General features: G+C 38.1%; 7 protein-coding genes across 11 annotated transcripts; 2 read left to right on the forward strand and 5 right to left on the reverse strand.

Moving 5' to 3' along the window:
* Positions 1–367: 367 nt before the first annotated feature.
* On the forward strand, positions 368–5,069 carry LOC105162501 (protein EMSY-LIKE 3). Of its 3 annotated transcripts, none has more exons than XM_011080534.3 (9): positions 368–526; positions 1,390–1,592; positions 1,705–2,061; positions 2,153–2,341; positions 3,231–3,299; positions 3,734–3,934; positions 4,017–4,085; positions 4,169–4,226; positions 4,678–5,069. In XM_011080534.3, exons 2-9 carry the CDS (start codon positions 1,494–1,496, stop codon positions 4,818–4,820), a joined length of 1,185 nt encoding a protein of 394 aa, XP_011078836.2. In that variant the 5' UTR covers positions 368–526; positions 1,390–1,493; the 3' UTR covers positions 4,821–5,069. The 3 variants fall into 3 exon arrangements, with proteins under 3 accessions (XP_011078836.2, XP_011078834.2, XP_011078835.2); XM_011080532.3 differs by having other exon boundaries at positions 382–597; XM_011080533.3 differs by having other exon boundaries at positions 383–597; positions 4,696–5,069.
* A 91-nt stretch (positions 5,070–5,160) lies between these two features.
* Positions 5,161–7,082, reverse strand: LOC105162500 (uncharacterized). The gene is made up of 2 exons (XM_011080531.3): positions 6,586–7,082; positions 5,161–5,786 (listed from the first exon to the last, which is right to left on the reverse strand). Exons 1-2 carry the CDS (start codon positions 6,950–6,952, stop codon positions 5,464–5,466), a joined length of 690 nt encoding a protein of 229 aa, XP_011078833.2. The 5' UTR covers positions 6,953–7,082; the 3' UTR covers positions 5,161–5,463.
* A 1,346-nt stretch (positions 7,083–8,428) lies between these two features.
* On the reverse strand, positions 8,429–11,873 carry LOC105162499 (uncharacterized). 3 transcript variants are annotated; one of them, XM_088880801.1, is made up of 3 exons: positions 11,180–11,873; positions 10,374–11,087; positions 8,429–9,600 (listed from the first exon to the last, which is right to left on the reverse strand). In XM_088880801.1, the coding sequence occupies exons 1-3, from the start codon at positions 11,591–11,593 to the stop codon at positions 8,515–8,517; spliced, it is 2,214 nt and encodes a 737-aa protein (XP_088736927.1). In that variant the 5' UTR covers positions 11,594–11,873; the 3' UTR covers positions 8,429–8,514. The 3 variants fall into 3 exon arrangements, with proteins under 3 accessions (XP_088736927.1, XP_011078831.2, XP_011078832.2); XM_011080529.3 differs by having other exon boundaries at positions 10,374–11,076; positions 11,211–11,869; XM_011080530.3 differs by having other exon boundaries at positions 10,374–11,076; positions 11,230–11,368.
* Positions 11,874–14,188: 2,315 nt separating this feature from the next.
* Positions 14,189–15,599, reverse strand: LOC105162498 (uncharacterized). Its single transcript, XM_011080528.3, has one exon. It carries the CDS (start codon positions 15,442–15,444, stop codon positions 14,413–14,415), a length of 1,032 nt encoding a protein of 343 aa, XP_011078830.1. The 5' UTR covers positions 15,445–15,599; the 3' UTR covers positions 14,189–14,412.
* Positions 15,600–18,408: 2,809 nt separating this feature from the next.
* LOC105162497 (enoyl-[acyl-carrier-protein] reductase [NADH] 2, chloroplastic) lies at positions 18,409–22,125 on the reverse strand. The gene is made up of 13 exons (XM_011080527.3): positions 21,964–22,125; positions 20,977–21,274; positions 20,726–20,835; positions 20,574–20,629; positions 20,403–20,487; positions 20,274–20,321; positions 19,796–19,870; positions 19,585–19,696; positions 19,448–19,499; positions 19,318–19,369; positions 19,174–19,231; positions 18,957–19,055; positions 18,409–18,810 (listed from the first exon to the last, which is right to left on the reverse strand). Exons 2-13 carry the CDS (start codon positions 21,251–21,253, stop codon positions 18,653–18,655), a joined length of 1,182 nt encoding a protein of 393 aa, XP_011078829.1. The 5' UTR covers positions 21,254–21,274; positions 21,964–22,125; the 3' UTR covers positions 18,409–18,652.
* Positions 22,126–22,678: 553 nt separating this feature from the next.
* LOC105162496 (zinc finger CCCH domain-containing protein 14) lies at positions 22,679–26,704 on the forward strand. Its single transcript, XM_011080525.3, has 3 exons — positions 22,679–23,040; positions 23,735–23,795; positions 25,741–26,704. The coding sequence occupies exons 1-3, from the start codon at positions 22,977–22,979 to the stop codon at positions 26,492–26,494; spliced, it is 879 nt and encodes a 292-aa protein (XP_011078827.1). The 5' UTR covers positions 22,679–22,976; the 3' UTR covers positions 26,495–26,704.
* A 206-nt stretch (positions 26,705–26,910) lies between these two features.
* Positions 26,911–27,826, reverse strand: LOC105162495 (late embryogenesis abundant protein 46). Its single transcript, XM_011080524.3, has 2 exons — positions 27,608–27,826; positions 26,911–27,505 (listed from the first exon to the last, which is right to left on the reverse strand). Exons 1-2 carry the CDS (start codon positions 27,692–27,694, stop codon positions 27,137–27,139), a joined length of 456 nt encoding a protein of 151 aa, XP_011078826.1. The 5' UTR covers positions 27,695–27,826; the 3' UTR covers positions 26,911–27,136.
* Positions 27,827–27,988: the final 162 nt, after the last annotated feature.

A 27,988-nucleotide genomic window follows, 5' to 3' on the forward strand; every position in this document is an offset into this window, starting at 1 on the left:
TGTTAGATTTTGAGCCCATCATGGCCACAACTTGTATATATATATATATATATGTATGTATATGAAATAATTAATTACGAAAAAATTGGAAAAGAAAGGGCAGAGGATGAGACTCAATAAATATTAATTAAATGACTTGTAGTATTTCTTTTTTTCTTAATTTGTCTTCTAATTTAGGAAAACAAAATATTTCAGACAATTTTGGTTATGGGCTCTCAAATGTTTTCGGCCACTGTAAGAGATTTAGTAGGCCCAAAATGCTTGAAGATGGGCCCATAGGGGGCACCGATCCGGCCCAATTTCTTTCAATTTCCGTTTGCATTCCCTCTTTGCCACCTGCCAGGGGTTAAAGATTGCTTTTTCGCATCTGTCCGTCCTCATAAATCATCTTTCTTTCTATCAAAATCTCTCTCTCTCTCTCTCTCTCTCTCTCTTTCTCTCTGTGTGTCTGTGTTTGTGTGAGGAGATTGTTGGCATTCTGGGAAGACAGAAGAAGGGGAAAAAGAGCAAAAGAAAATTTCTGAAGGTATTGTACGATATATTTGCAGTTGGATTGACATTGTCTTTCTATGGAATATGGAGTTGTAGACAGCAGCGGTGAGTACATTTCTCTTGTTTGAATTATTTGCATGCAACGGAAAGAACATCTTTATGTCGTTTCTGAGGCTGAATTTTGTGTTCTATTCATTAACTGATGTTTCTCATGGATGTGTGGGCGTGCGGATGCTTTAGAATTTTCAGATCTTGGATGTGTTTTTGGTGTTTCTTTGTTAATCTTGTAGGGTTTTGTGAGCAATTTTTCCGAAAAAGTTTATGGTTCGTTGATTTTGTCAGAGGTACGGTCGAGAAATTGGGTTTGCATGTTTAAGGTTTAGGGTTTTGAGAATTAAACTAAATTTGTGCTTGAAATTCGGATGAGAATTGAATTTTTTTACCTGGGGTTGTGGTGCCACAATTTTTTCCCCAGTTTTCATGAATTAAGTGCTCCGATTCCGTTTATTTCAAAAACTTAGGTTTCTTTTCACCCTTAATAGAGTTGGAGTGTGAATGATAAGAACAAATATAAATTGGGGTTTGGCCAATACTTGGCATAAGTTCCTTTCTATTATTTCCATTCTGCTTCACGAGAGAGGCAACATATATAATCCGTAATGGATTTAATTCTTGTTGAATAATTTAGTTGACACGCTGTGCTGAGTGCCATCTGAAAGCGGTTCAATTGTTTAATGAGACTGTAGCCATGCCATTGTCGGTTAACATATTGTTTAGAAGCTATCTAAGTAAACTTTGTTTATTTCTATCAGCTATTGCATCCAAATGCTTAGATCTAGTTGCAGTTACCTGTTTGGATTCTTTGGGTACTTCATCTGTTGGTTGAAACAAGTGCAGGTACTGATGATGATAATCCCCAACCACTATATAATAGAATCCCAGTAGGAAGTCGCGTCGCAGGGAACGGAAGATCATTTGTAGCCTCAGCCCCGTATCAGAAGATGCAGACTGATATTGAATCTGAAATCCACAATCTGGAGCAAATAGCTTATGGAGCAGTTCTACGAGCTTTCAAAGCTCAATCTGATGCACTTACATGGGTATATTGTTTTGCGTTTATTTAAATTATTTTGCTTTGGGTTCTTAGTTCTGATGTTAGAAGTATGCCTCTTGCTCAGTTGCATAATGCTTCATTATATGAATGTTACCCAGGAGAAAGAAGGTCTAATAACAGAACTAAGGAAGGAACTAAGGGTGTCAGATGATGAGCACCGAGAGCTACTCACTGAGGTCAATGCTGATGACCTCATTCGCAGGATTAGGGAGTGGAGAGAGGCAGGTGGAAACCGGAATGTAGCACCCAGTGTTCCCCAGCATGTTAACAATCAGTTACCAAGTCCAACAGTTTCAGCATCTCGTAAAAGGCAGAAGACATCCATGTCAGGAAATCCATTCGGCTCTGCATCTCAATCTCTACACCCCCCGTCCGTGGCTGGTACCACACAGACATTATCTTCAGCTGGGAAATGGGTCCCTACTTCAGGGATTGGTGGCCGAAGGCCTAATGCCGTACGTTCGAACAATTATAATAAGAAATAGAGAGATGGACATCAAACATTAACTTTGTGATTAATTTATCTATATTTCGGTTGTTTCATAGGGTCAGCCAGCATTCACCCCATCGAAACCCATGCAATATCAGTTTACTGATCATGTTTCTTCTGGGGCTCCAATGGATGACCCTTCTGAAAGCTTGCGCGACCCGTTAATTGGTAGGAGAGTGATGATAAGATGGCCTGCAGACAATAACTTCTATGAGGCTGTCATAAATGAATACAATCCTGTAGATGTATGTTCTTTTCCTTTTCGTTATCTTTGTGGCCCTGTGGTTTGGAGAATCTCTTTGAAGTGTGTTTACTAGGATTTTTCATGGCATGATATAGATCTACGTGAATTTATGTGTACCTTCCTGACATGTATGGGAAGTATAGAAATGAAGAATGATACATACAGAATCTAAGACCTATTCACTAAAGTGTGGTAAATCAAGAAGGAAACTTTAGAACCTTGGTGCTGGAACTTTGTTTCTTTTTTTGACTTTTCTTGTGCCAAACTAGTTCAAGATCTACTCAGAATTCTCAAGCGTAACATAAAGTGTAGCAATTGATTTTCATTTATTCTTGCTCGTCGATCTCATGTTTTTGTTTGATTTTTGACCTTTTATTTTGATTGACAGTGCTTCTGTTGGATTATGTGTTTTGCAACGCATTGTTCTATGGCAATAAGAAGAAAACTAAGATTTTTCTCAAATCTACTGTTGGCATGTATGCTCAACTTTCCGTAACTGAGAATGTGTGATGTTGCCATTTTGCATGTTCAAGTTTAAACGGCGTCGTTTAATATATGAATCACAATTGCTAGTATAATAGAAAATGGCATGTTGAGGTAGGTCATCTCTGATGGCGCTCGATTCTTTTCTCTTTCATGACAGGTTTAAATCTATACGCTATAGCTGTTTGTTTGTCACAGTTGTAGTGTCTGTTAAAACCGTCTAAAGAGATTTGAAATTATACATCTTCCCTTTCTATGATTTTGGATTTTGAATAGGAAGTTGCTAGTACATATTATTGTAGGACTTGTCACCTTTCTTTGACATCTAATGTAATCATCGGATCATTAATCTATCAGAACCCCCCCAAAATCTTTCTAATTTTAGCTACTTTTCCTTGTATTTTCAGGGCCGCCATTCTTTGGTTTATGATAGCAATACGCCGAATGCGACCGTGGAATGGGTTAACATCAAAGAGGTGGCCATCTCTCATTTCTGTAGCTCGAATATTTCTTTTATGGATGCAGTGCCTCATGGGATCTTGACATTTGTTTTATAGTTTGTACAAATCATAGATTCAAACCACATCAAATTTGCGTGTTTTGTTTGAAACTATTCAAATGACATTAACTGCCGATAACCCAATGGTTGACACATGCTGAACCTGATTAACATAGTGATTTTTTCTCCTGTCCTGAAAATATGAGCTTTTGAGAAGTCCAATCACCAAGGTGATTGAATATCAAGGCTAAGACAGCCGCTTTCATTCTCATAATTCCGTCCCCTATGTGTGTTCGCGACCATTATTATTAACTTCCTAATTGATCTCAAGTTATATTTTGGTACTTTTGCTCTATTGTTTTGTATGCGAACAGATTTGGAGCTTTTTTTATAAATTGACCCTTAATACAGGTTCCCCCAGAGGATATCCGGTGGGTGGGTGATGAACCTGTTATATCTCGACTAGGTGAGGCAGGTGCACCTAACCTTGGAAGAGGGAGAGCATCCTCAATGAATCAATTTGCTAATGAAATTCGGCCTTCACGAAACGGGGTTACGAAGGATGATTATGAGGAAATTGAAATATTGCACACTGACACATTAATTAAGAAGGTACTTCTATATGTCGACCTTGTTGAGATCTCGTGGACCTTTGCAAGTTTACCTATTATTTTCCATGCCTTTGTTGTGGTAGGTGGAGAAGGTGCTTGATGCAAGTAATCCTGATATCTTAGAGATTGACAAGGCTAAAAAAATGCTTAAGGTTATCATCAATTTTAATACAAAATTATTAGCTTATGTCTTAACCCGTTTGCCCTAAAACTTTGGTTATAATTGGTGATGCAGGAACATGAACAAACATTGATTGAAGTCATTCAGAAACTTGCTGATGCCTGTGATAGCGGTATTAAGCATACTTCCAAAATCTGATATGTCAGTTTGATTATATCATGCAATTTAAGTATATGTTCCTTGACTATTTTTACTGCATGAATCGCACGTTATCAGACATGGACTCGTAATAAAGTTTCCCCACCAATTTGGCTCTCTTCCTCATTTCTCAATTGGCTGCAACCTGTCCTTTGGGTGTAACTAGCGAGAAACATCTTGATGTTCAATAATGCGAAAATTTGATATGTATAGCAACTGAAATCTAGCCGTATAAAAATGTGCCCATGTGTTGCTTTATTGATGCACTGATTCTCTAGCCCTCAATAGGAGTCTGCATTTTTATTGCTTGCACTTACAAATACATGCCTTGTCTAGGCAACAGTAAAACTGTAGCACAGTTTTGTCTGCTTGCAAGAGCTATAATCTAGTGTTTTGGTTTTATCTGATTCTTCTTCACCTTTCAGTTTTGATTTTTGCATCAGATGATGAGCGTCCATCCGCACCTGGACATTCAACAGGCACACAACATAATGTTGACCATCGTGGCCCAAGCCATGAGCCTGAGATTACTGGAAGGGCCAGTAGTTATGAATTGGCAAGAGGTTGAGGCGCTGCAGACTTCAAGCAAGATGTTACCATTGTCTATAGCTTAAATTCCCCCCTCCCCTTTCCCGGTAGAGACAGATTCCTAACTGTAGTTTAATGGAGTTAATAACATAGATGTTTCCTGTATACTACACATTAAGAATCATGTGCGTCTACATTTTACCTTCTGTGTGATTCAGAAGTAACTGTAATTTTAGGTTGCATTCTTCCTGATGTCGCTTCTCAGGCTGTATTCCAATTTATTGTTTAATCTTGTGTTCACTTCACATATGCACAGTAAGCGTATATGATTCGTTGGTGCTTTTTTTCCCCCCATAATTGGCATTATATGTAACTTGAAATACAAGACGAAGCACCAAAGTTTCTATAAAATACAGGGTCTGTGCATTACAGTTTAGAATCTGCAGAATTGATGCCAGGACTCCAGTAATATTTGGCAAGATGGGTTTCCAAATTTGAAAGGTATTCTGCCAAGTGAATCCCTGCTCAACTCTCGACACAAGAAAATGAGGTTACACCTCTTACTTCATACAATGCAGCAAACAGCTGGAACACAGTGCATATAGAAGCAATACATTACCATCATTTAGGAGGATGATGTAGAAATAAATTTGCATCAGCAGCAGGCGAACCATTTATAAACCTCACAATGATGAAATAAATTCTATGATTAGATTCACCATCTGCCCATCATAAGCTGGCCCTTCCATTTGAAAATGGCTTACTCCTTCAATTAAATGCGTTTGTGTGCGGCCAGCTGCAGTCTTCAACTTGTTCTCGAGCTGTGACACGCTTGTGAAACCATCCCTTGTACCCATTACAAAGAGTTTAGGTTTTGGAGATTGTAGTATAGCTTTATGGTGCCTACCGAAGAGAATAGAGGCAGTTAATCCAAAAGGATAACCTAAGCTAACATAGCCAACAACTCCATCAATCCGATCAACTGCAGAGCCGGCAATTGGTGCACCTGGGAGCCAAAGTTACAGACACTATATTTAGACACAAACAAGAATTCTAATCCAAACGAGTTCCACCCTCTGAGGGCAGAAGTTTAATGCAAATACCAAGTCCAATATGTCTAGCTCAAAATTCAAAAACATGTAGTCATCAGTCCATTGCATAACAGAAAAGAAAACAAACTCTTAGCGTGTTGAAATATCTGAAAATACAAGCTGACAAGAGGAAACACTTCTAATTGTCATTTCAATTTCAGTTCAAGAATAGCATATTGATTGAAGAAGCAAAGAACAGCAGATGCTAGCATTTTGGCATCAACTGGAAGCTGGAACTGCACCATACTTCATTGAGCATCTTAGTTTGATGAAGTTTTCGTAATACTATGCTCAAGAATTCATCATAATTTGATACAGGACTCGAAAAGTAACAAAAGTGGCCAGCTATGAAGTATGAAAAGCATGCTGCTAACAGGAGTTGCAGATCATACCCATCAAACTTAAGTGTTGCGTGTCATTTATGTGCTTCAAAAGTTCAAATAACTTCATTTCAATAGGATTCAGTTCAAAAGAGTTGAATTTGAACTTGCCCACTTGATATTTTCTCATAAAGCTTGAATAGATACGACAAACGAAATGATATTAAGCATATCAAGGTATCAAACTACTCAAGAGTCAACCATACTGGATTTTTAAGCAAAATCTTTTGATAAACAAAATCAAAATCAAGCACATTTTAATTGACAATAGATTCAAACCAAGATTATATGCGATTAGCTCGCTCCTTCACCAAAAAAGAAAACAGAGAAGTACCAGCTGAAGATCCGACTAGGAGAATGCGTTGGGCGGAGAGATTCAAGCAGGCCCATTTGCACACCGAAACGACATCGTCAACCTCGGCAAAACCCGTGAGCGATGCCCGGCCAGTGGACTTTCCGACGCCCCGCATGTCGAAGGTGACAGCTACTAGCCCCCTGTCGGCCAGCCCTCGTGCAATACCCTTCATCAATCCCTGGAATCCCCCAAGAACAGAGTACGGGTGCACCAAAACCACAACCAAATTGGAGTTTTGATGCTCCGAGTGACCGGCGGCGGGCCTGTAGATTCTGGCGTCCAGGGTTACGCCCCCGGCTGACTCGATTGCACAAGTCTCTCTGCTGGTGGAACTTCTGCTGCTCATCTTTTCCTTGTTTCTTGGGGAGGGTAATGGGATTGAAGGACGACATCGTTGATACCATTATCATTACCGTATATATGTGTAATTTGTTGTGAGTAGTTGAAAAGCTTTAATTGTTAGTTGGGAAAATTTTTAAGGGCTTTTTTTCCCCTGTGCCAATTGAGATTGAAAGAATATATATATACGACCTATATATGCAATATCTCATATTTGGAGCACCACCGTACATTAATTTGTTTTCACTACATCGTTTATTTTACGAGATAATTACACTTCTATTCTCTAATATTTAGTATAATTAAAAGTAAATTTCTTGTCATTAAATTACATCAAGTATTCTTTAAATTTGCTTCCATCTAAAAAATAAGTCCGTCTGTTAGTTATAAAATTCACCAAATTTGTTTATATTAACAAAAAAAATTTATATTTACCCTCGATTGACTTATTACTGACTTACTGCACGTCAAATAAATCTTTTTATGACAAAATTATCCTCATACGTCTTCACGAATTCATGCATGTGAGGAGGTATATCTTCAATATTATAAAGGTAGTTTAGTCCGAAAAATATTATTTGACCTGCAATAAATCAATGACAGTAATAAATCAATCAATGGTAAATATAAATTTTCATTCAGTTCTTTTTTTTATTAGTATCAGCAAATTCAATGAATTTTGACAACGGGGGGACTTATTTGTTAGACGAAAACAAAACTCAGAGGTGGTAGATGTAATATCTCAAATTTTTTTAGAATTCCAGAAAATTGTAATTTCTCAAATTACGGAGGGTTACGTGTAACTATACTAAATTTTCGGAGAGAGGAGTGCAATTATCCCTAATTTTATAGATAATTTTTTAGCGTTAATTATATGTGAAATTATACTTTTTCCACTAGAATTTTAAAATTATACAACCTTAAAAAATACACTATTTTCGCCCATAATTCCCTTTGGTTAGGGTTTTGAAAGAAAATGATGACATAGGAAAAAAAAATTAAATAAATTTTTAATTTTACTCATGTAATAATTTTGTACTTATAAAGGCAAAAAAATGTAACGATGTTAACCTCACTTTATATATTTATACATTTATTTCTTTATAAGTACAAAAATATACAAGGAGATATCAAATAAAAGACAAAATTGAAAAATTAAATGTGATTTTTTTTTCGAACATCAATATTTTTCATACAATCTCTAACTAAAGGGGATTAGTTATAAACAAATTTTTTTTTGGAAGGGTGTAAATATAATTTCAAATTTTTTTTGAAAAAAAAAATATAAGTTTACATTTTTAAAAAGATTTCAAATATAATTAACCCATAATTTTTGTTGTGTATGAATAAGTGGTGATAATGATTTTTGTTTCATTAAATAATAATATAGCTTTTGTTTTAGTTTTAATAAAGAGATGTTAGTTTATAAGAAGTTGGAAAGGATATCTTCAATTTTTATGTTAAAACCAGCTTTAACTCAAAGTGAAAAACAAAAGCAAATCTATAAAGAAGGAACATGAATCCATACACTAAGTACAAATGTGTCTACCCCTTTTTCTTTCACCATTGCTATAACTTCCTTGATCTTTTCTTTGGCTGTTTTGAAGCTGCAGCCTCCGTTTCCGCTCTTTCCTTACCCCGCTTCCCAAGTGTAGGAGGCGGCGCAGCCCCTCTCTTTGGCGGTCTTCCAACGTTCCTCTTTGCTGGACTCCCCTTCTCCTTCTCCTTCTCCTTCTCTTTCTCTTTCTCTTTCTCTTTCTCCTTCGCCTGCCTCATTTCTGAACTTCTCCGAGTAACCTGTTCTTTCTTCTCGCCACGTTTTGCATTTTCGTTTTTCTTTGATTCAGATCCTCCTTTGCTGGTTGTGCTTTCACTAGTCAACGGTGTGTTCTTCAATGCATCGAGCAAGACACCGTTGTTTGAGGATGAGCCTTGCTTCATTCTATTCAAGAAGTTAGCTGCCCCTCTTTTTTTCGAGTCTGATATTGGCTGGTTCTTCTTGTTCTCGCCCTTGGGCTCTGCTTGCTGTGACGATGATCCTCCCTTTACCGGTTGTTTCCCTGATTCGACCACCGAGTTTTTATTGCTGCTGCTGTTGGTTTGATTCTTGTTTTTCTTTGAGTTGGCCGAAGCTGAGGAAAATCTATCCCTCGTCCTCTTCTTCGTGATTTTAGGCTCCTCAGACGGCTGGGAACGCTGCAGTTTGGCCTCCTTCTCCTCCGCAAGCAATGAAGTTTGCTCTTTCTTCTTATCAGCTCCTGAAGACGATGCCGATGCCTTTGCTGCAATCGAACTGCGTTTACGACAGACTATCAAGGAGCCTGATATTCGAGGCTTTAGCATCAAAGAATGTGAAGACTCAAGATCTTCTTTCTTGGGCAATGACAGGGACTGTAGAGAAACTTGTTTGCCAGATGAAGAATCTGACTTGGCATATATCTGCGAGAACTCTTTCGAAATGAGCCGTCGAATCTCAGCAGCAGCATTGGCCTCGGGGGAGTTTTTGCTAAAGAAGACAAGAGCATTGTTAACAAGCAACAAAAGATCGCGAAAAAACTTGCTCTTGGAGCCTGAATACCATCCTTCTTTCAACCTTGTTTCAACTGTCTCAAGATCTATGTGCTGGAGGATCAACTTGTGATATTTCGAGGATTCCTGTAAAAGAGCCATCATGTCATAGGCCAAAGATTAGTAGATATCACACTTATTTGATGATCATAATCTACAGTATCAAGTAGCATAAGATGGAAGGGGAAAAAGCATCTTCAGAAACGGATACACACCAACTTAGTCCCATCCACGGTCTCATACAATAAGCCTTGGGCCATTCAAGTCAAATTCTAGTGACTCATAGGTTTAACATTTCTGCCGATAGAAATACAGCCATATTAACTGATCATCGTAAAACACAGTGTTAGGCAGCCCAAAAAGTGTCACCATTTAAGGCGCACACATTGTTTGGCTGCCCAAAAGTTGCTTCTTACCAAGCTGTCTGACGGCAAAACACAACCTGACAGCTATTACTATATTATTAGAATGATGAAGTTTAATGCACTAAATTGAGTTTGTAATATGAATGGCCATCTTTCTTAAACTGCACTTCCAAAATTTCTAATGGACCAAGAAAACAGCACCAGTCTAGTATTTATCATAATTGAGTAAAGACGTTTTTTATTTTACATCAATGAAATGAATAAATCGCTGATAAAATTAATTAATTAATGCAGAGTACTATAGTTGACTGGTCAATCATCAGCGGAAAAAATAAATCTCTGCCCTTAAAAAGCTACAATAAAAAATCAAAACACGTCTATTTTAGTATAGGGCACAATCATTAAACCATGGAATTATTATTACTATTAACGCTTAGCTAATAAACCAAAATACAAATTTTGCATATACAGAAATTAATAAATATAAATATTCACCTGGCTCCGGAGCCGCCGCTGGAACGTGGAGCCGAGCTTATGAGCCCGGATGCCCTGCAGAAAGTCAACCAACGGCTGCGATTCGGCAGACAATTCTTTTACGGCACGAGATTGATCCTCGTGTTCACGCTCATCGCCATTCGTACTCCCGCGCCGTCCCTTATCACTTCCCTCCTCCTTCCGCGATCTACTAGCTGTACTCTGCACATCCGAGTTTTCCTTCGTCGCCTCCGCTCCCGCGCCATCTGACTCGGCCTCCGATTCAACTAAATCTGCCGAGTCACTAACAGGCTCGGCTTTTGCCTTCCGTTCCGACTCCTCTATGCTATTGGAACTCCCGTTGCAGGAGTCCTCCCGGACCGACTTCTGATCCGGTTCGGACTTCAGCTCAGCCGGCTCTTCGCTCGTCTGACCGGTTCGATCCTCCCTTAGCTCTCCGCCTCCCGTTTGAGCCGGTTCTGATTCTTTCTCGCCAGTTGTCAACTTCTCCGCCCCGGGATCTGTGGAGTTTGATTCATTCACCGATAATTGATCCTTTGCCAATTCTTCGCCGGCGGCCGGTTCTCTGGCCGTCGCCGGTTCAGACTCCGGTTCAATATATCTCTTCTCTTCACTCATCTTCTCTAGATCCGACTCGTGTTTCTCTCTCCTCAGGCTTTTTTCTCGCTCTTCTTCCATTCTCTTCATCTTTAACTCCAGCGACCTATACAAACACTAAATCAGAAAACGGGAAATTTTGAAAAAGGGAAAAAGAAAAAGAAAAATGATCCCCATTCCAACAAATTTTCAACGTTCAGATCTCCAACAATTAAATATATACACATCGTAAAAGAGTACTCGATGTTGAGATCGTAACGTTGGACTTCGCGACGGAGTTCCGCGACTCTCAATTTCCTGAGCTCCTCCAGCAAGGGCACGGACTCCTCAACGTTGGATTTATCGTCGCGAGGCTCATCGTCGTCGAAATCATCATTGGGAGCGACGAAGCGGCGTTTTAGGTCAAGATACTTCAAGCGACAGTTGTGTGGGGTGAGGGAGAGGTTAGGGTCAGAGGTGCGTTTGCGGAGTTCAGAGGCAATAGAGTCCCAAGCGGCGGAGGCGGTACCGTGGCGGTTGACGGCGAAGGCAAGGAGAAGCTCCTCCCAGGTGCCCCAGGAAGGGAGGGAAAGGTGGTCCTTAGGAGCACCAGTGGGGGGCGCGATTCCGTCCGGTTTGGTCATGGGAGAAAAGAGTTTTAAGGATGCGGTGCGTAGAGTTGGAAATGTGTTTTTATAGTTTTTTGTATTGGAAGAAATATTTTGTATATTTAAGGGATGGTTAAGAGGTGGTGTGTTATCAGAGGTCTAACTCAACTCTAGGGTTGTGTTTTTGTAGGAGAGACCTTCAGACCCTTTCTCTTCTCAAATGAAATTGCATAATATTACCCTTCCACTCCTCCCTCCCTCCCTCTTTCCCTTTTATACTCACTCTCCACTTATGGACCCTTCTCTCCTACACCCAATTTCACTCCCCTCCCTCTTCCACTTAATCAACCCCATTTCCTACAATCATATGAAAACCAACCACCAATTCTTAATTTCAAGATTGTCTGTTTAATGAATATGATTATGTTGATTTAATAACTGAATTTGGATCCTTCATCATCAGATACGATCATATGGGTCGAGCTTATTTTGTTTGAATCTTATAATTGTCGTTCAAACTAAACATACGGTTTTCTTTCTTGGTTCGTTTTGTATTTTTTAGGGTTTATTACTTAAATTTTAGATTTTCGATTAGATTGGATGCAATAGATTTGATATCTCAAGTTCACTTTTCCTTAATTTGAACAAGGATGGTATTGTTATGGAGTATTAGGGTTCATTTATGTATGGTTGTGAAATACGTAAATTCCAAACTTATAATAATTCATTTTGAAATTTGGGCTTATTTGAATGGATCATTTTGAGGCCATACCTCACTCTTAAAAACTACATTCATTAACCTTAGCCACACAAACATCCAGTCCCAATCATTTCATGTTCGCCCGATATTTATGTAATTTACATTGTCACTTTCTCAAATTAAATTCAAATATATAAATATTTCTTCATTTTTTTTATAAAATTATAGTTATACCCTTTAAAGTTATATTTATAATTACAATTACATCCTATATTCAAATGCAAAACTTACACAAATATCTTCGAAAAAATATTATACTAACACCCATCAAGGGGTATAGCTGTAATTTTACAAAATATAGAGAGTATTCGTGTAATTTAGCCTCACCTCATGAGGTGTCAATGTAATTCACCCTATATTTTTTTTAAGGATTGATGAAAAATTATGCCGAATTATATAGATATTTTAAGGTTCTTTTCTTAAAATGATGTCGATGTAAATTACAATAACAACACTAGTGAGTGTACTTTTAATTTAGGCTAAATTTCATTTTACCCCTTGTATTTTCTTGAAATAGCTAAAAGTCCCTCAGTGTTTTAAAAATAGACTAAAAACCACATGTGTTTTACTAAATTCAACCAACCCCTCCATTGGAAATTAATGAAAAATGGGATGCACGCGTCTAAATAAATATCAAAATACAAAAAATTACATTACAAAGACAAATATACTAAATTTTTATTTTTTAAATTCAGATATGTACATGAATATAAATATTAAGCAATTATAATAATTATAAGTTATAGATTAATTTAAGTACAATAATTATTTAAAAATATTCTTAATTAATTTAAATATATATTTAATTTTCTAAATTTATTTTTAATTAAATAAAAAATCTTAAATTAAATAATTAAATTAATTATAAAGTTAAAAAAAAAAAAAATAGGGACAACAGCCGCGGCTCCTGCATAGAAGGGTGACGTGGGTCGAGGAAGCAGTAGGATGGGGCTGGCGGTGATTGGGGAGGAGGGTAGGCAACAGGGGTGGGGGTTAGTTAGTGTTTTTTTTTTTTTTCTTAACTTTTTTATATAATAATAATTTTTTAAATAATTTATTGAATTTAGATCATTTATTTTTTTAAAATCTAATGATTGAAATTAATTGATTAGATCTAACACGATAAAAAGAGATTCAACGATCATTAAGATAAAAAATAATATATATTAAGTAAGGTATAACCATCATTTTACAAGAAAGTTAACGTTGTTGTTAAATTTAACGAAAAGAGGCGACTGAGCTACGTTTAAAAAATATGAAGGAGCTTTTTACCTTTTTTTTTTTTAAATAAAGATGAGTTTTTAACGAACTTTTTAAAATACAAAGAAATTTTATTAAGCTTTTAATTTATGAAAGACAATCAATATTCTTATAATTAAATATATATATTAAAAAAATATCAATGTAATTTACACTATACAGTGGTATTAAAATTGGAATGAGATTGCAATACTTATATTGAATTGATTTCTTATTTTATTTTTTTTTAAAAAAAGAATACGAATAACATTAAAAACAGTTATTTTTATTACCGAGTGAGGTATTAAAAAATTATGTTTAGTACCTATGACCTTTTTTTTCTATTAATAATAGATGATTTCATTAATTAAATTAACTGAATTATTGTTGTTTAAAAAAAAGTTTGAAAGGGCATCACTTTTTGAATTTCCCACAAATTTAATGTTGGGCAATGATTAAGCAAATTGAAAAGGAGAAATGTGGGATTGTTGTCATCTACTCCATTTGTCCTAATAATTCAAAAAGAAAACAACCTGCTTTAGTATACTTGCAATCAAATTTGAGGAAACATCAAATTGAGACCATAAGTAGTAATGAAGAATCAAGATTGGCATTCATGGGCACATGAAAACTCACAACAACATTCACAATATTTCTCATAACTATGCAATTTACACCATCATATTATAATTCAACACTACACCAAAACAGACCACCACTCCATATCCTTACAACTCCAAAAACACCATTCATAAACATCCAAGCAACCTTAAACAAAACTAATATCTTTCACTCATACTCGTATATGAATCAAGTGCAACAACAAGAATCGATAGATTAAGCCATCTTTAATCCATCATTTGCTTTCCCCACCATCCGATGATTTCTTGTCACTGTTGCCCCTCCGATCAGCTCCACCACCCGAGTATTTCTTGTCGGTACCGCCCCTTCGGTCGATTCCACCACTGCCCGAGTATTTGTTGCGCTGGTGTTCGGATAAGAAGTCCATTTTTCCGGCAGCTATGTCTGATCTTAACTCGCTCAAAGCCTTGCTCAAAAGCCCATTCTCAGCTTGAATTACATCAAGCTGTTTCTTGACTTCCAAACACGCCTCTGCCAGTTTGTCATACTTCTCACTGGGCCCTGCTTTCTCACTCTTCGAGTTATCTTTTGACACGTGTTCGATTGCTATTTTGTTCATCACCAACAGGGGCAGCCTAATCCCACCCGTCCGGTCATCCCTCCTCCCCACCACGACCGCGTCCACTTCATCCGCCGCCGCCTCCTGCGGCGGAACCCTAAGCCCCCACCGAAAGTTCACCATCGCAAAATCCCTTACAGGCATGGCCGTCCTGGCGCTCAGCTCTGCACCTTTAACCAGCCCATTCAACACCAGCCCCGCCGCGGCCTTCGATTCGACCGTCGCCGGGAGGAAACCTCTCCCCTTAAAATACCCATTATTCACAAAGCTTTCCTCATCGACGACCTCTCCGTTTGATTTCTCCCCAGAATTCTTGACAAAAACAGAGGAATGCGATTTCTTGAGGGAAAAATCGCCGAAATCGGGCTTGAAGTGGATGAAAAAGCTGGGGTTCTGATTGCCGATGAGGTTAAATTCAGCACTCATGGTTAAAGGGCTCTTGATGGGCGATCCGAAATGCCCAATCCCGGTTTTGAAAATGAAGCTGAAGGGGTTTTGTGAATCATTGGGGCGGTAAGAGAACTTGAGCGAAGGCCCGGAATCAAAAAAGGTGCTGAGATTAAGAGACAATTCTTTGGATTCTCCGGCGGAAACCCCAGACTGAAACGGGAAGTTAAGAATGTTCAACGGGATTTTAGCTCTGAGCAATGGCTTCTGCTCATCCCTGAACTTGATTGAAGCCTTCATATTGATGGAGTGATTGATTTCTGAAGTGGGCTCAGCTGCTCAGAGTGTAGAATTTGTGTGTGATATATAGGGTAAAGAGTAGGCGGAAATTTTGGTGGAGAAGGTGGCGGAGGAGGCGAATCAGAGATTTGGGGCTGATCTGGAGTCTTGAAGTTTTGGCATATCTGAAACTGCTGAAATGACAATTTTGCTGTTGAGGAACTTCATGTGAAAAAGTGTTTGTTCTTGATAATCTGAATGAATGGTAGGGGTGAAATTGGGATTTCCAGGGGTTGAGAAGAGTACAACAGTAACAAATTAAGAAATAAATTGAAATGTGGGAGGCAGCTCTAAGTTTATTTGAAATTCAAATATTTTGGATTTGGATCTAATCAAATTTTGCTGACTCTTTTCTCCTTAGCACCAAAATAATTATTGGCGGAAAATCAAAATTCAAAAAATTCTCACACTATAATAAAATTAGTTAAATAATTTTATATTTAAAAATAATGAACTATTTTTAAATGATTTATGATGATATAATAAGACTTTAAATGGATCAATTAAATAATAATTGGAAAAATTAAATCCTTATTTTATGATATTATATCTTCCAAATGGATCATTTCCTAAAATATAAATAAATAAGAGAGACAAATTTAAATCCTTATCTAAGGATATTAATCGAGATACTTTTTATTTCTATTTAAATTTAAATAAGTATATAATATTTATTTTTATCCAAAAGATTATCAATTTTTATTTTTGATAAGTCAGTTAGTAATATAATTTAAATTTATTTTGATATCTAATAATATTTGATGCATGCAAAGCAGCATATATGATGAGATTTGTGAACTTCAGATCTTATTGGACAAATTTCTTCATAAGCCAAAAGCAAATCCTAGCAAAAGAAATATTTAGCTACTCCGACGCTTTAATCAATACACAGGTTTAGAATAATAAAATTTGAAAAGAAAAATATAGTAATGAATGACAAGCTATGATGCTAAGATGATCAAGAAGTTTGTGCTAGAAAGAGTGCTTGTGTAAGTAAGAAAAGAGTTACTCTTAATTGGGGAGGTCAAACCTACTTTTATAGTTGAAGTCCCCCATTGGGTGAGGAGTCTCGTCCCTCAACGAGTCGGGGAGGTGGTTGCTGTGGATGGGCCTCCTTAGAATCCAATATTAGTTGGAGAGGTTCAAGAGAATCCGACTTACTTGGGAGAGATCGAAGCGGGATAGGGTACTCCAACTTTATTGCTTTGGCCAAGAGGCCGTCAAAATCTTGAGATGGCTTCTTAGCCCAAGACTTGAAGAAATCTCCATTCAGTAGTCATTGGGAGAAGACACTAACCTTGACCTTCTGAGTGGCTAAAGGCACTTCTAGAGCGGCCGTGTTGAAATGGTGGAGGTAATCCTTCAAGGACTCCCCCTCTTTTTGACGAATCACAAAAAGCTTGAATTTTGTCTTCTTATGCTTCATGTTGCTGGCAAATCGATGCAAGAACAAGGATTGAAATTCTTGAAAGCTCCCAATCACGCCAGCTGACAATTGATTGAATCATTGCTAGTCAGCCCTAGCAAAAGTGGTGATGAAGACTTGACACTTGATTATGTCAATGTAATGGTGCAAGAGGGTTGCATTCTCGGAATGAAACAAATGCCCCTAGGGCTCCATGGTGCCATCATACTCTGTGATGGTTGGGTCCGACAGTTTAAGTTAAACTCATCCATCATGACTCGCTCAGTGAAGGGGATGCCACATTGTTCCTTCATCAATACTCCCCACTTGGTATTGAACGTCTTGAAGCCCCTTCTGCAAGCACTCTAGATGAGTAATCTACTAAGGAGGGACCCCCTCTAGGGGCTGTGGGGGCCTGCCCTACTCCCCTAGGAGAGCTGTTTGGACCTTGAGCCGGGGGCGCCTCCTTGCCACCTGGTGCTTCAACGGCTTCGAGAGCCACCACAGGTACTTGAGTTACAACCATAAATTGCACCTACACTGTTGAGGCAATATCTACTTCGTAGTCTCCAATAGCTTTGTAGCAACCTTTCGAATGAGGTATCTAATGAAATGCTATTACGTGGGGGATTCGCCAAGGGCTTGGTGAGCTTGGAAGATCCTGCTATCGTTGGAGGAGGGGTCAAAGGTGTCCCTACCACCACGGAGGGCTTGAGTGCTCCCAAATGCTTTTACAATCTTTTGCTTGCTTAGATCGTTGTTTAGGGTTTCCATTAATCCTCACGACTTAATTTTGTGTTTCCACAGACCTCCTAAGAATTCAATATTAGTTGGAGAGATCCAAGAGATCCCCACATGACTGGTGCATATCGAAGTAGGATAAGAGTCTTGCTAGTCACATCCCAATTTTCTAGAGGTGGTTGGCCACGTGTGAGGCTTTGCCAGTTCCTTGTTACATTCTATGTGTGCGTCCTCATCACCTTTGCCCGAAGAATTTCCCACCACATGGTCGAGTGTTATTTTGGCGGACAGGTTGGCATTGGACCCTTTGCCCCCTTGGACTGACAAACTACCTCCTTAGGCTTTATCCTCCTTGGGCCCTAGTTGAGTGGGAGCTCTCGAGGCCCTCTTTGGGCCTTCTACTTCGTTGGGTTTCTTTGATTCGTGTTAGGCTGTTGTATGTGGACCGTGGATTGGAGCAATCATTTTTTATCATATTGATACTTAAAAGATTATTTTTAAGTTTTTTGTTTAAATTTAGATAAGTTTACTATTTATTATATTTATTAAAAAAATCACTTATTTTTCTAAATAAATATAGGTAGTAAAATAACAAATTTAAATTTTCAATGTATGTTTATGTTTTTATACTTTTTAATTACTTTAAATTTATATTTTGTAGATTATTTATAAGTTATTTATTTATATAGAAATACGATCCTCCCTTGTCTTGGCACTGAGTACTAACTAGTAAATTATATATCTCTGTAGGAGCTGCAATAAAACACATACTAACTTGCTGCAGTCTATAATATGCAGAACTCAATCATAAATTCATAGTAATACAACATAGAACTTCAGCAGTCTTAAACTGTTCCTAGAAAACAAAAAAAGTTTTTTTCCCGACTGAAAATGACATGCTCATCTGTCTCTGAGAATACATCAAATCAAGAAAACGAAAACCCAACATTTATTTGATGTCTGATGAGTGATGATCAAAATTTTCACTGAAGTGTTGTTGTCACACTGCTGAACTGTGTGACTCTAACTTTTCTGGGCTTTTGGAATATCAAGATCCTTAAAAACTGGGCTGTCGACTCCGACTCCCATTGCATTGAGACCGTTGTCGACATAAACAACCGCACCGGTGATAGCCGATGCCAATGGGGATGCCAGAAATGCAGCAGCGTTGCCCACCTCATCTGTTTCATTCATTTCTCAGGTTTAGTAGTTCAGAACAAATACTTTACATTGAGAAATAAGTCGACATTCGAATGATCTGTGGAGTGTCTGCAAATTGCAGTAATTGTAAAGAAATGGGATTGACTTGGAGGAGAAGATGACTCACCAGCAGTTAGCTCCTTCTGCAAGGGTGCGTTCTCCAACGAGTAGTCGATCATCATGTCAATAAAACCAATAGCTTTTGCAGCTCGGCTTCTTAACGGGCCTGGAATGTGATCATCCATATATAAGATGTAGAGATTGCAACATCACTAAGTTAAATTGTTTATTACCTCATCACCCTGAGGTACAAACTTATCAGCAAACACTATAATTTGATGTACCTGCAGATATGGTGTTGACTCTGATGTTGTGTTTTCTTCCAGCTTCGAATGCAAGCACCTGAACCGATAGGATAATTCTTAAGACATCATGGTAAATGTAAGAACAGGGAAAAGGAGATAAAACCATGAATAGGGAGGACTAACCTTTGTGTCGCTCTCAAGAGCAGCCTTTGCAGAACTCATGCCACCACCGTATCTGCAGAAGGGACAATGGAGACTCAACATGGGAAGTTAAGACATCATATTCCACTAAAAAGATGAAGAGAATATGTACCCTGGTATTATCTTCTCAGATGCAATGTATGTCAGGGAAATTGTGGCACCACCTGCCGACAAGAGGGAAAAGACTAGTTTAAACTGATTTTCATTCACAGGATTACAAAAAGCAAGATTAGAGAAAGTACACTGTACCTGGATTCATGACGGGGAGAAAATGTTTGAGAAGGGAAACAAAGGAATAACTTGATGCCGAGATGGCTGCAAGATAACCGTTTCTGGATGTCTCCAGAAGCGGCTTGCTAACCTACATGAATGCCACGAAATTTAAGAAAAATCGTGATTTCAAGAAAACACCACAATGGTAAGAAAAGAAAGAGAGAGCCAAATATATACAAATACACACCTCTGGTCCATTGGCAAGTGAATGCACAAGAATATCAATTGTGCCGAAATCCTGTTTCACTGTTTCAGCAACTTCCTGCAGGACAGGACAGCTTTCAGCATGTGAAATTATTGACTATCTGCATATGCTGAGGAATTAAGGATAAAAATAAATGACGTGAAGATTTTGTGTGAGTGGAAATGTGATTAGAGTAGGAAAGACATAACTTGTGCCAGAAAGATAGAAGCCAAAGAGTCTTAAAAGAGCAAGAGGATAGCCATTACAACTATTTAGTTATATTGATTTATAGGCTGACAGATTCAGATGATTCAACTTATGTGACTGTGTTATCCCTTTTGAGGTGAGAAAGTAATGGCAATGCTAGGCTACGTTTTGGACCATGCTTAAGCTCAAATGAGATACAATGACAATAAGAAACCCCTGGCAGGGAAATTGAAAAAGATAACTAAGGAAGAAGAAAGTGTGTAGAAGACAAGACCTTCACAGTCCACTTTGTGGATCCTGAATAGCGTTTATTTGCTTTGACCTGTATCATGTTAAAAATAAGTTTGTGCATAGAAAAAACATATTTTTAACTTGGGAATATCATGGATTTTTTTTTTCTTACATCTTCAGGGACATCCTCGGGACTGTCATAAACTGCATCTAACGGGTAGACTTTTGTAATTTCCATCAAAGAACCATCTGGCAACCTAGGCACCAATGCCAAAAATGGTGATTCATAAACAAAGCACAGCAAAATAATTGCAGTTAGCAGATGCAGACGATCAATTCTTACACGCGGGATTCATCAAACTTTCCTCGCCTTAGGCTGGTCTCGAAGATATTTAGTGCCTAGAAGATTAGAATGTCATTAGAAAAAGAACATAATTCCAGACAGTTAAAATACTATTGATGCAGTGAGGAAAAATATAGAATTCAAATACATACAGGAACCCATGTGCCCACGAGAATTTCAGCACCAGCAGCTGCAAGAGATTTTGCAATTGCCCACCCATACCCATTATCATCAGCTACACCAGCAATAAATGCCCTCTTTCCTGCAGATAACGCAATATAAAAACAAATAGATTTTATCAGATACAAGCAATAAATTCGTCCTTATACTTGATGAGCAAAAAATTTGAATGTTACAATTACAAAAAGGAAAACAATGTAGGCAAAACATGGGAAAGTCCAACCTCTAAGATCAATGGGCAATCCGGGCAAAGGCTGTTTATCACTTGCTCCTGACATTGCTTTCACAACATGCCTTTCAGATTTAAATGGTTTACAGTCGTAGCTTTTGGAAAGAGACTGTGTTGCAGATATGAGAGACGAGCTCCGAAGCTTTGTCCAAGATGTGCCTTTGGTTTCACTACCAAAACATGCAATTCTTGATCTGGAGGTTTTACAGGATGCAGAAATGCATGGTTTTGGCGTCGCAATCTGTGTGCTTGGAGTTGCTGTTGCAGCCATCTCTTGTTAAGTTAGAGGACGCTGCAAATAGTTTTCCGAGAGATATCAACAGATTGTGGAATTAAACAAGAAACTATGTAACTAATTAAAGCCGAGAGTCTAACGACAAATGCATCAGAAGAAACAATTACACCAAATCCCGTTGATCATTTATGTTTTTGAAGTACAGAAACTAAATATGTTCTGCATAGAAACTCATTTTGACTAACAATAGCAATCAGACATTAGGAGATCCAACTCAGTGTAGGGTTCCAGACAAAAAATCTGCAGATGCTCATTCTGAGATAGACAAAGCCAGCAAAAGTTTGGAATTCTTCATTTCATTATTTTCATTTTTAAGGCAACAAATGAATTTTCTACGAAAAGTAAATAAATACTTGTTCATTGACTGCAAATTAGTCTGTATATCTCAATCAACCTCCAAGTAGAGGCCCACAGCATCAAAACTACAGAGTTAGAAAAACAAGATTACCTCCACAAGAAGGTCGATGCTAAAATGCAGAAGCCCAAGAACACAAAGTCCAAAGAACAACAGCCATTTAAATCCCATACAGCAAGGAAAACAGATTCCCGTGAAGGATAAATACCATAAAAACAGAAGGAAAATACTGAAATGCAGATACATTCTAACAAGAACGGATCAATCACTCATCCGAGGCCACATTCAACCACCCCATTTTTAGTTACAAACAATGAGATTGAGAACTCACCTTTCTTGAAAGGATTTCTGAGAGAGTGCAAAGGTTTTGCTGAACTGAAGACGGCCTTCTCCTGTCTGTAAATAAGTGGGTTTCGATGAAAACAATGTATGTATGTGTTTGGTTGGTTGGTTCGGACTGTTGGGGAGCTTTGAAAGTGCCGTTCAGAGAGTGAGAAGTGGGAGTTCCCTTTTGGCAGCTGCTCTTTTCTCCTACAATGACGGTTTTACCCCTTGTTTGTGGGCTGTGGATTCTGGGCCTAGATTGGGCCATTTCTGAAAATGGGCCCAAATGTTTTTTGCGAGTCCAAAGCTGGAGTCCTATTGGGGCTATAAATTATTCAAGTCGAGTCACATCTAGCATTGTTCAAATTTGTTTAAATTAATAATTAATTTAAAAATTTATATTTAAATTTAATTTAATTATTAACCTAATTCGATTCAAATAAATTTTAATTAAATAAAAAAAAGTCAAGTTTAAAACCTTATCCAATGAAAAAAATTATTCAATTTTTTTATTTATTAAATTTAATAAATCAAATATCGAATAATTTAATTTAATTTTCAATTATAATATATGAAGCCCATGACAGCCCATTTAGATGCACGTGACTCAGGGACAGATCTGAACAAAGTCTGCATCCGAGAGCACGTGACATTCCAAACGCCCTTCGATATTTTCTCGCCAGATTTCGAAACTTGCCCAATAAAAAGGGAATATACAAATAAACTCCCCAATCTTATCAGTATTGCCATTCGTGTAGGCCTCAGTATTTATAAGCTCAGCTTCTTGATTCTTCGCTCTCTCTAGCTCCGAGTAAAAACCCTAGTTGTAGAGTAGGATTAGGATTCGACTGGTTCATTTGTGCTTTCGTTTGCTCTTTTACCTTCTAGCTTAGTAGCTGCTGTTCTTAAAATTTTCAACTTTCGTGGAATTGAGGTTTTCTGTTGACCGATAATTTTGTCGTTTCAGTATCGTTCTACTTTTATTTTTCTTTAATCGATTTAAATCTTGATCTGTGAGCTATGGACACGCGTAAGAGAGGCAGAGGCGAATTTGCTAACGGCGGTGCGAAGAAATCTAAGTCAGGTTATATTTCTACGAGTTAGGTTTCAGTTCTTGCTTGAACTGTGTTTAGTTACATGATATTTGTAGAGGGAATGGAAGTTTTTTCTTTTTTTTTTTAATCTTAGTTATGAGCTTTTATTTATCTTTTTGCTCTCAATTACTTGCCTGAATTGGCATGTGAAGCTGAGGTTAAAAGCTCTTGTTTATTATTCCTATTTTGGAATTTTCATATTTTTATTGCTTTCAAGTGCTAATTCTATTGGATTGTAACGTTTAGAGAAGTTCAAAAAGAATTTTGTCTTTTGCCCTGCCGGGATGTGATGGAAAAATGGGTTAATAAAGAAATTTGTGGATTTGTATTAATTATTAAGCTTTTCCTGGAAATTTTATTGAAGTACTTAATTGTGGAGATAGTTATCCCAATAAGAAGTTGGTTTTATACGTATTTATTAACTTTACCAATTGCTCAGTTAAGAAATAATTGTGGATTTTATGTGTATATGGAACTTATATGGAATTTCTGGTTAGTTCTTACAAAAGGGACATCTTAGTTGAATAAATTGTCTTAGCATGTAGCTGTTAAGACTTGTTAATTCATGTTTAAGGCTGCTTTTTAAAATTTTTGCTGCAGTGAGTAAAAATAGTACCTCTCAAAGTAATGGTAAGAATCAGCAGAAAGTCTAACTGAGAAAAAGTAATTAATGTTCTGCAACAGAAATCGACTCCTTTTCAAGTGGTATAGGAAGCAAATCGAAGCCATGCACGAAGTTTTTCAGGTTCAAATCTCAACTTACCTAATATAATATTTGAAATTCAAATGTTCAAATGCACTAGTGTTATTTGTGGTAAAAGTTTCTAGTATTTTTCATGAATAAGTGGAACTTGTTGACCAGGTTAACTTGTGGAAACATGAGTTATGCAATACTGGAAGTTCATTGATAATCAATTTCCTTCTGAACGCTAACAAATTTTATCATCGACAATTTTCCAATTTGATGTGCATAGAGGAAAAAGTTAATCACTTTAGTGTTTTAACTTATAGGTCTCAATGGGAATCGTTACTTATGCTTATAAACTTTTAATGTGCACTTTGGGTATGAACTGACTGTATTTGTATTTCGTAAAAATTCTTTAGAGTCTTCATTCTTATAGTATGGCAGAATTGCTGTTAGTTACCTTATCTGTCTAGCAGATCTAGCACATGGGTAATTAAAAACATCATTTATTGCATGAGAGTCTTCAGTTTCTAATTTTGCAAGTATATGATCAGTTTTTCAGTATCTAATTATCGCATCACCTCAGATTTATGCACATTGTGCGTATCTCATCCTACTACAGCTGACTTGTTACTTAAAGGTTATGTTTCTGTGTTCGTGATTAGAAGATCTAGGTATAGACACTTAAAAACTTTCGCTTTACTTTGGTTTCCATGTAAGAAACGAATGTAAACCTAAAACTATTGGCCTTTTTGGTTAACATTTACTGACACTTCGTGAGGAGATCTATAAAATGACATCACATTTTAAATTCTTCTTAGTTCTCCATGTCAAACCAACAGAAGCTCTTATGTAATGCTATTACGCTTTCTATGCTATCCATGGCTTGGAGAAATTTGAAGGGAATATAAGGGAGCAGTTTTTTTTAAGAAATTAGGTAATTGAATAATGGTCTTACCTGCAAATTATGTTCTAAAGCTAAGTAACAGAAATTTTAGCTGCTTCTTGAAGCTGTTATGATCTATCCAGCTGGTCTTTTGGTTTTTGACATTTACAACAAAAATGGACCTAAATCTCTTTTGTTTACAGTTGAAGCATTTTTCCTCTATTGCTTTGAAAATGTCATTTTGCTTACTCAATCAGTTAAATATGGCAACAGGCGAGCTTGAACTGATGGCATTAGTAAAAAAGTTTGATTAAATCACCAATTGATTTAAATCTTGAAGGAAAGTTGTATAATGGGCTACATTGCAGTATTGTTATAGAAGTTTTCATGGGAGTTTTGAATAATAAGTTAGTCCTTTCATATTCTGAAGTTTTGAAGGTGAATCCCAATAGGAAAACATCTACGTTTTTTCACCCCCGAAGGCATTGATAATTCCTTTATCCTTAGATTAAATCCATCTGATTTCTGGTACATATCTGATAAATTTACCAGAAAGATAAGGAGAGCAAACAATCCTGTAATGTCCCATTAGAAGAAGAACTAAAGCTGTACTATGCATGTTTTATGTGAAATGCACAACTTAAAAATGGATATGAGAATACACTCGCAAGGAATTTGGAAGGCATACTTGCTTTTGGTAAAAGGTTGAGAGTGCCACATTCCATATACTTCTGTCTGATCCCGAGTGCTTTTCCGTGCTGCAAGTGTTGCCATTTATCAATTAGGTATTCTATAAGAATTAGATTATGAGAATAGGGAATTGATTGTTGTAGTTTACATGAGCCAACTAGAACCCCTGTCGATCCCACAGGCAGTTATGTTGCGCTGGTAATGGGTAGTTAGCATACAAACAACTCTTTGCCGTTGTCCCAGTGCACTAGTAGTTAATTTCTTCATAGTTAGTATTTTATTTCCTGGTGCTAAGGGTTATTTCTCCATGCAATTGTTGGATATGAACTCTTCCGACAAACTTTGGTTGCTGACAACCTGTCGGTTCCCTAAACTGGAGTCCAATTTTTTCATGCTGCAGTATATAACTTATTTCTCCACTTTTTGCAGCACTGCTGGTTGTCCATTTGGTGAGAATTGCCACTTCCTTCACTATGTTCCTGGTGGCTATAATGCGGTTGCCCAGATGATGAACTTGGCCCCTGCCCCTGCCCCTACCTCTAGAATGTTAACAGGTCCGCTAGCTGTCCAGAATGGTTCCTCTGCAGCTGCTGTTAAAACCAAAATATGCAACAAATACAAAACGGCAGAAGGTTGCAAATTCGGTGACAAATGCCACTTTGCTCATGGTGAATGGGAGCTCGGCAAGCCTATTGCACCTTCTCATGAAGATCCACACTCCATGGGAGCTATTCCTAACCGTTTTGGTGGTAGACCGGAGGCACCTATACCAGGCCCAGCAGCCAGTTTTGGCGCATCAGCCACGGCCAAGATCAGTGTGGATGCTTCTCTAGCTGGAGCCGTCATTGGGAAAGGAGGGGTGAATTCCAAACAGATCTGCAGGCAAACAGGAGCCAAGCTGGCCATCCGAGACCACGAATCAGATCCAAATCTTAGAAACATAGAGCTCGAGGGTTCGTTTGAACAGATTCAGCAAGCAAGTGCAATGGTGAGAGAACTTATTGTTAGCGTTGGCTCAGCAGCCGGCCCAGGGAAACCAATGGGAGCTACTGGCGGCCCTCCTGCCCCAGGGAGCAACTTCAAGACCAAGTTATGTGAGAATTTCTCCAAAGGCTCCTGCACTTTTGGCGACAGGTGCCATTTTGCACATGGGGCAGCTGAGCTACGGAAAAGCGGGATATGAGTAGTACCTCTCGTTTTAGCACGACGCAATTGGTGTTTTCTTTGGTTTCATGGTGAACTTTTCCGTCTAAGTTTAGTAGTTGGAAGAACCAATACTCGTGTGGTTACTCAGTTATTCATAGTATTTTGGACTAGTACAGAATCAGTTGTTGCAGGTTTGCTGCTTGTATCATGAGTGATCATTTCTTGGCTTGTGCTTTTTTTCTCTCCAGTCCTGTTTCATGTTGATTCGTCACTGGTTAATCCTTTTCGTGGAAAAAAGTGATGCCCTGTTTCTCTGATGGCTGCAGAATTGATGCATTGCTATAGTTTAGTTGGAAACACAGAGAATATGTAATGTACTTGTCACGATTGATTGCGTTTTAGGAACTATGCACTAAAAAATTAAATATATATTATAGTTCTTAATTCAAATCAGATCGAATTCAGCCTCAATTATAAATTTCTTCAGAACTGAAAAAAAATCTGAGGCTAATATCATACAACACATGAAATTTTAAGTGCACGATAAAATAAAAAATGTGAAAACTGAAACAACAAACCCCAACACAAACTCATTCTCATGAAAGCCTACTAAAAACAAACACTTCCGTGAGCAGATTTCATACGGCTGGATCCCATTAGTCTGATCTTTTTAATTTTATTAACCACTATAAGCACCACCGGTGCCATAACCCTGATTTGCTCCAGCCCCCACATGTGTGTTATGCGCGGTGGTCGGCCTCCCTGTGCCGGTGGCCTTTCCTATAGGATGGGACTTGATGGTTCCCTCAACCACCTGCCCCGCCGGCTCTCCACTGCCGTGGCCAGGCAACGCCGACATCTGGTGACCGCCGGTGGGCTGCCCCACATCCCCAGTGGTGGAGTAGGAATACGACCCGCCAGACTCCTTGGCGGCGGCGTTCTGCTCGAAGGCGTCTTGCTTTTTGAGGTCTGCGTTGTGGAATATGTCTTCCTTTGTTGCAGTTGCCATTTCTTTTTCTTGAGGGCTGTCGGCAGTCATTCTCTCCATCTGTTAAACACAAGAGAAATCAAACGTATATAATCAAGCAGAAAAGATTGGAACAAGGGGTTTAATTTGTAGATGTAGAGTAATGTAAGAGAGAAAACAAACCTTTTCTTGAACGGTGGCCCTGGTCTTTTCCATGCCTGATTTTGCTGCGGCGGCGACGTTAGCAGCAGTTTCCTTCATTGTTTGCATCTCCAAACTCTTCTGTTACTGCAAATGGAACTAACAGTGTTCTTTCTGTCCTGAGACACAGCGCGGAGACGATCTCGATGGTAGGAGTGGACAATGTGCAGCAAGATGAAGAGGGAGAGGGACTAATATAGATCTGGGACCGCCTAAAATGGTGGGCGGCGCCGTGGTGGAGCAAGGACGACCACTTCACTCTTGGGTTGAGACACGTGTCCGACAGGTGTCTGTTGTTTGGACGTGGGGAAAGGAAACGAGCTGGTTAACTGTAAAAATTAAGATTTGAATAGTCGTACAAGT

This window comes from Sesamum indicum, linkage group LG5 (genome assembly GCF_026168435.1).
Source record: "Sesamum indicum cultivar Baizhima isolate 11 linkage group LG5, ASM2616843v1, whole genome shotgun sequence".
NCBI classification, from domain to species: Eukaryota; Viridiplantae; Streptophyta; class Magnoliopsida; order Lamiales; family Pedaliaceae; genus Sesamum; species Sesamum indicum.

Excerpts from the sequence above, each read along its gene's own strand:
- LOC105162501 (XM_011080532.3), top strand. The coding sequence starts at position 570 with ATGGAATATGGAGTTGTAGACAGCAGCG. Across the intron at positions 3,300-3,733 it reads AATGGGTTAACATCAAAGAG|GTTCCCCCAGAGGATATCCG; the intron begins GTGGCCATCTCT and ends CCCTTAATACAG. Across the intron at positions 3,935-4,016 it reads CTGACACATTAATTAAGAAG|GTGGAGAAGGTGCTTGATGC; the intron begins GTACTTCTATAT and ends TTGTTGTGGTAG.
- LOC105162500 (XM_011080531.3), bottom strand. The coding sequence starts at position 6,952 with ATGAGCAGCAGAAGTTCCACCAGCAGAGAGACTTGTGCAATCGAGTCA. Across the intron at positions 5,787-6,585 it reads CCTAGTCGGATCTTCAGCTG|GTGCACCAATTGCCGGCTCT; the intron begins GTACTTCTCTGT and ends TTTGGCTCCCAG.
- LOC105162497 (XM_011080527.3), bottom strand. The coding sequence starts at position 21,253 with ATGGCTGCAACAGCAACTCCAAGCACACAGATTGCGACGCCAAAACCA. Across the intron at positions 20,836-20,976 it reads ATTGCCCATTGATCTTAGAG|GAAAGAGGGCATTTATTGCT; the intron begins GTTGGACTTTCC and ends CGTTATCTGCAG. Across the intron at positions 19,871-20,273 it reads CCACAAAGTGGACTGTGAAG|GAAGTTGCTGAAACAGTGAA; the intron begins GTCTTGTCTTCT and ends CCTGTCCTGCAG.
- LOC105162495 (XM_011080524.3), bottom strand. The coding sequence starts at position 27,694 with ATGCAAACAATGAAGGAAACTGCTGCTAACGTCGCCGCCGCAGCAAAA. Across the intron at positions 27,506-27,607 it reads GGGCCACCGTTCAAGAAAAG|ATGGAGAGAATGACTGCCGA; the intron begins GTTTGTTTTCTC and ends TGTGTTTAACAG.
- LOC105162499 (XM_088880801.1), bottom strand. The coding sequence starts at position 11,593 with ATGACCAAACCGGACGGAATCGCGCCCCCCACTGGTGCTCCTAAGGAC. Across the intron at positions 11,088-11,179 it reads CGATGTGTATATATTTAATT|TGTTTGTATAGGTCGCTGGA; the intron begins GTTGGAGATCTG and ends TTTCTGATTTAG. Across the intron at positions 9,601-10,373 it reads AGCGGCGGCTCCGGAGCCAG|GAATCCTCGAAATATCACAA; the intron begins GTGAATATTTAT and ends GCTCTTTTACAG.
- LOC105162498 (XM_011080528.3), bottom strand. The coding sequence starts at position 15,444 with ATGAAGGCTTCAATCAAGTTCAGGGATGAGCAGAAGCCATTGCTCAGA.
- LOC105162496 (XM_011080525.3), top strand. The coding sequence starts at position 22,977 with ATGGACACGCGTAAGAGAGGCAGAGGCGAATTTGCTAACGGCGGTGCG. Across the intron at positions 23,041-23,734 it reads TGCGAAGAAATCTAAGTCAG|AAATCGACTCCTTTTCAAGT; the intron begins GTTATATTTCTA and ends GTTCTGCAACAG. Across the intron at positions 23,796-25,740 it reads CCATGCACGAAGTTTTTCAG|CACTGCTGGTTGTCCATTTG; the intron begins GTTCAAATCTCA and ends CACTTTTTGCAG.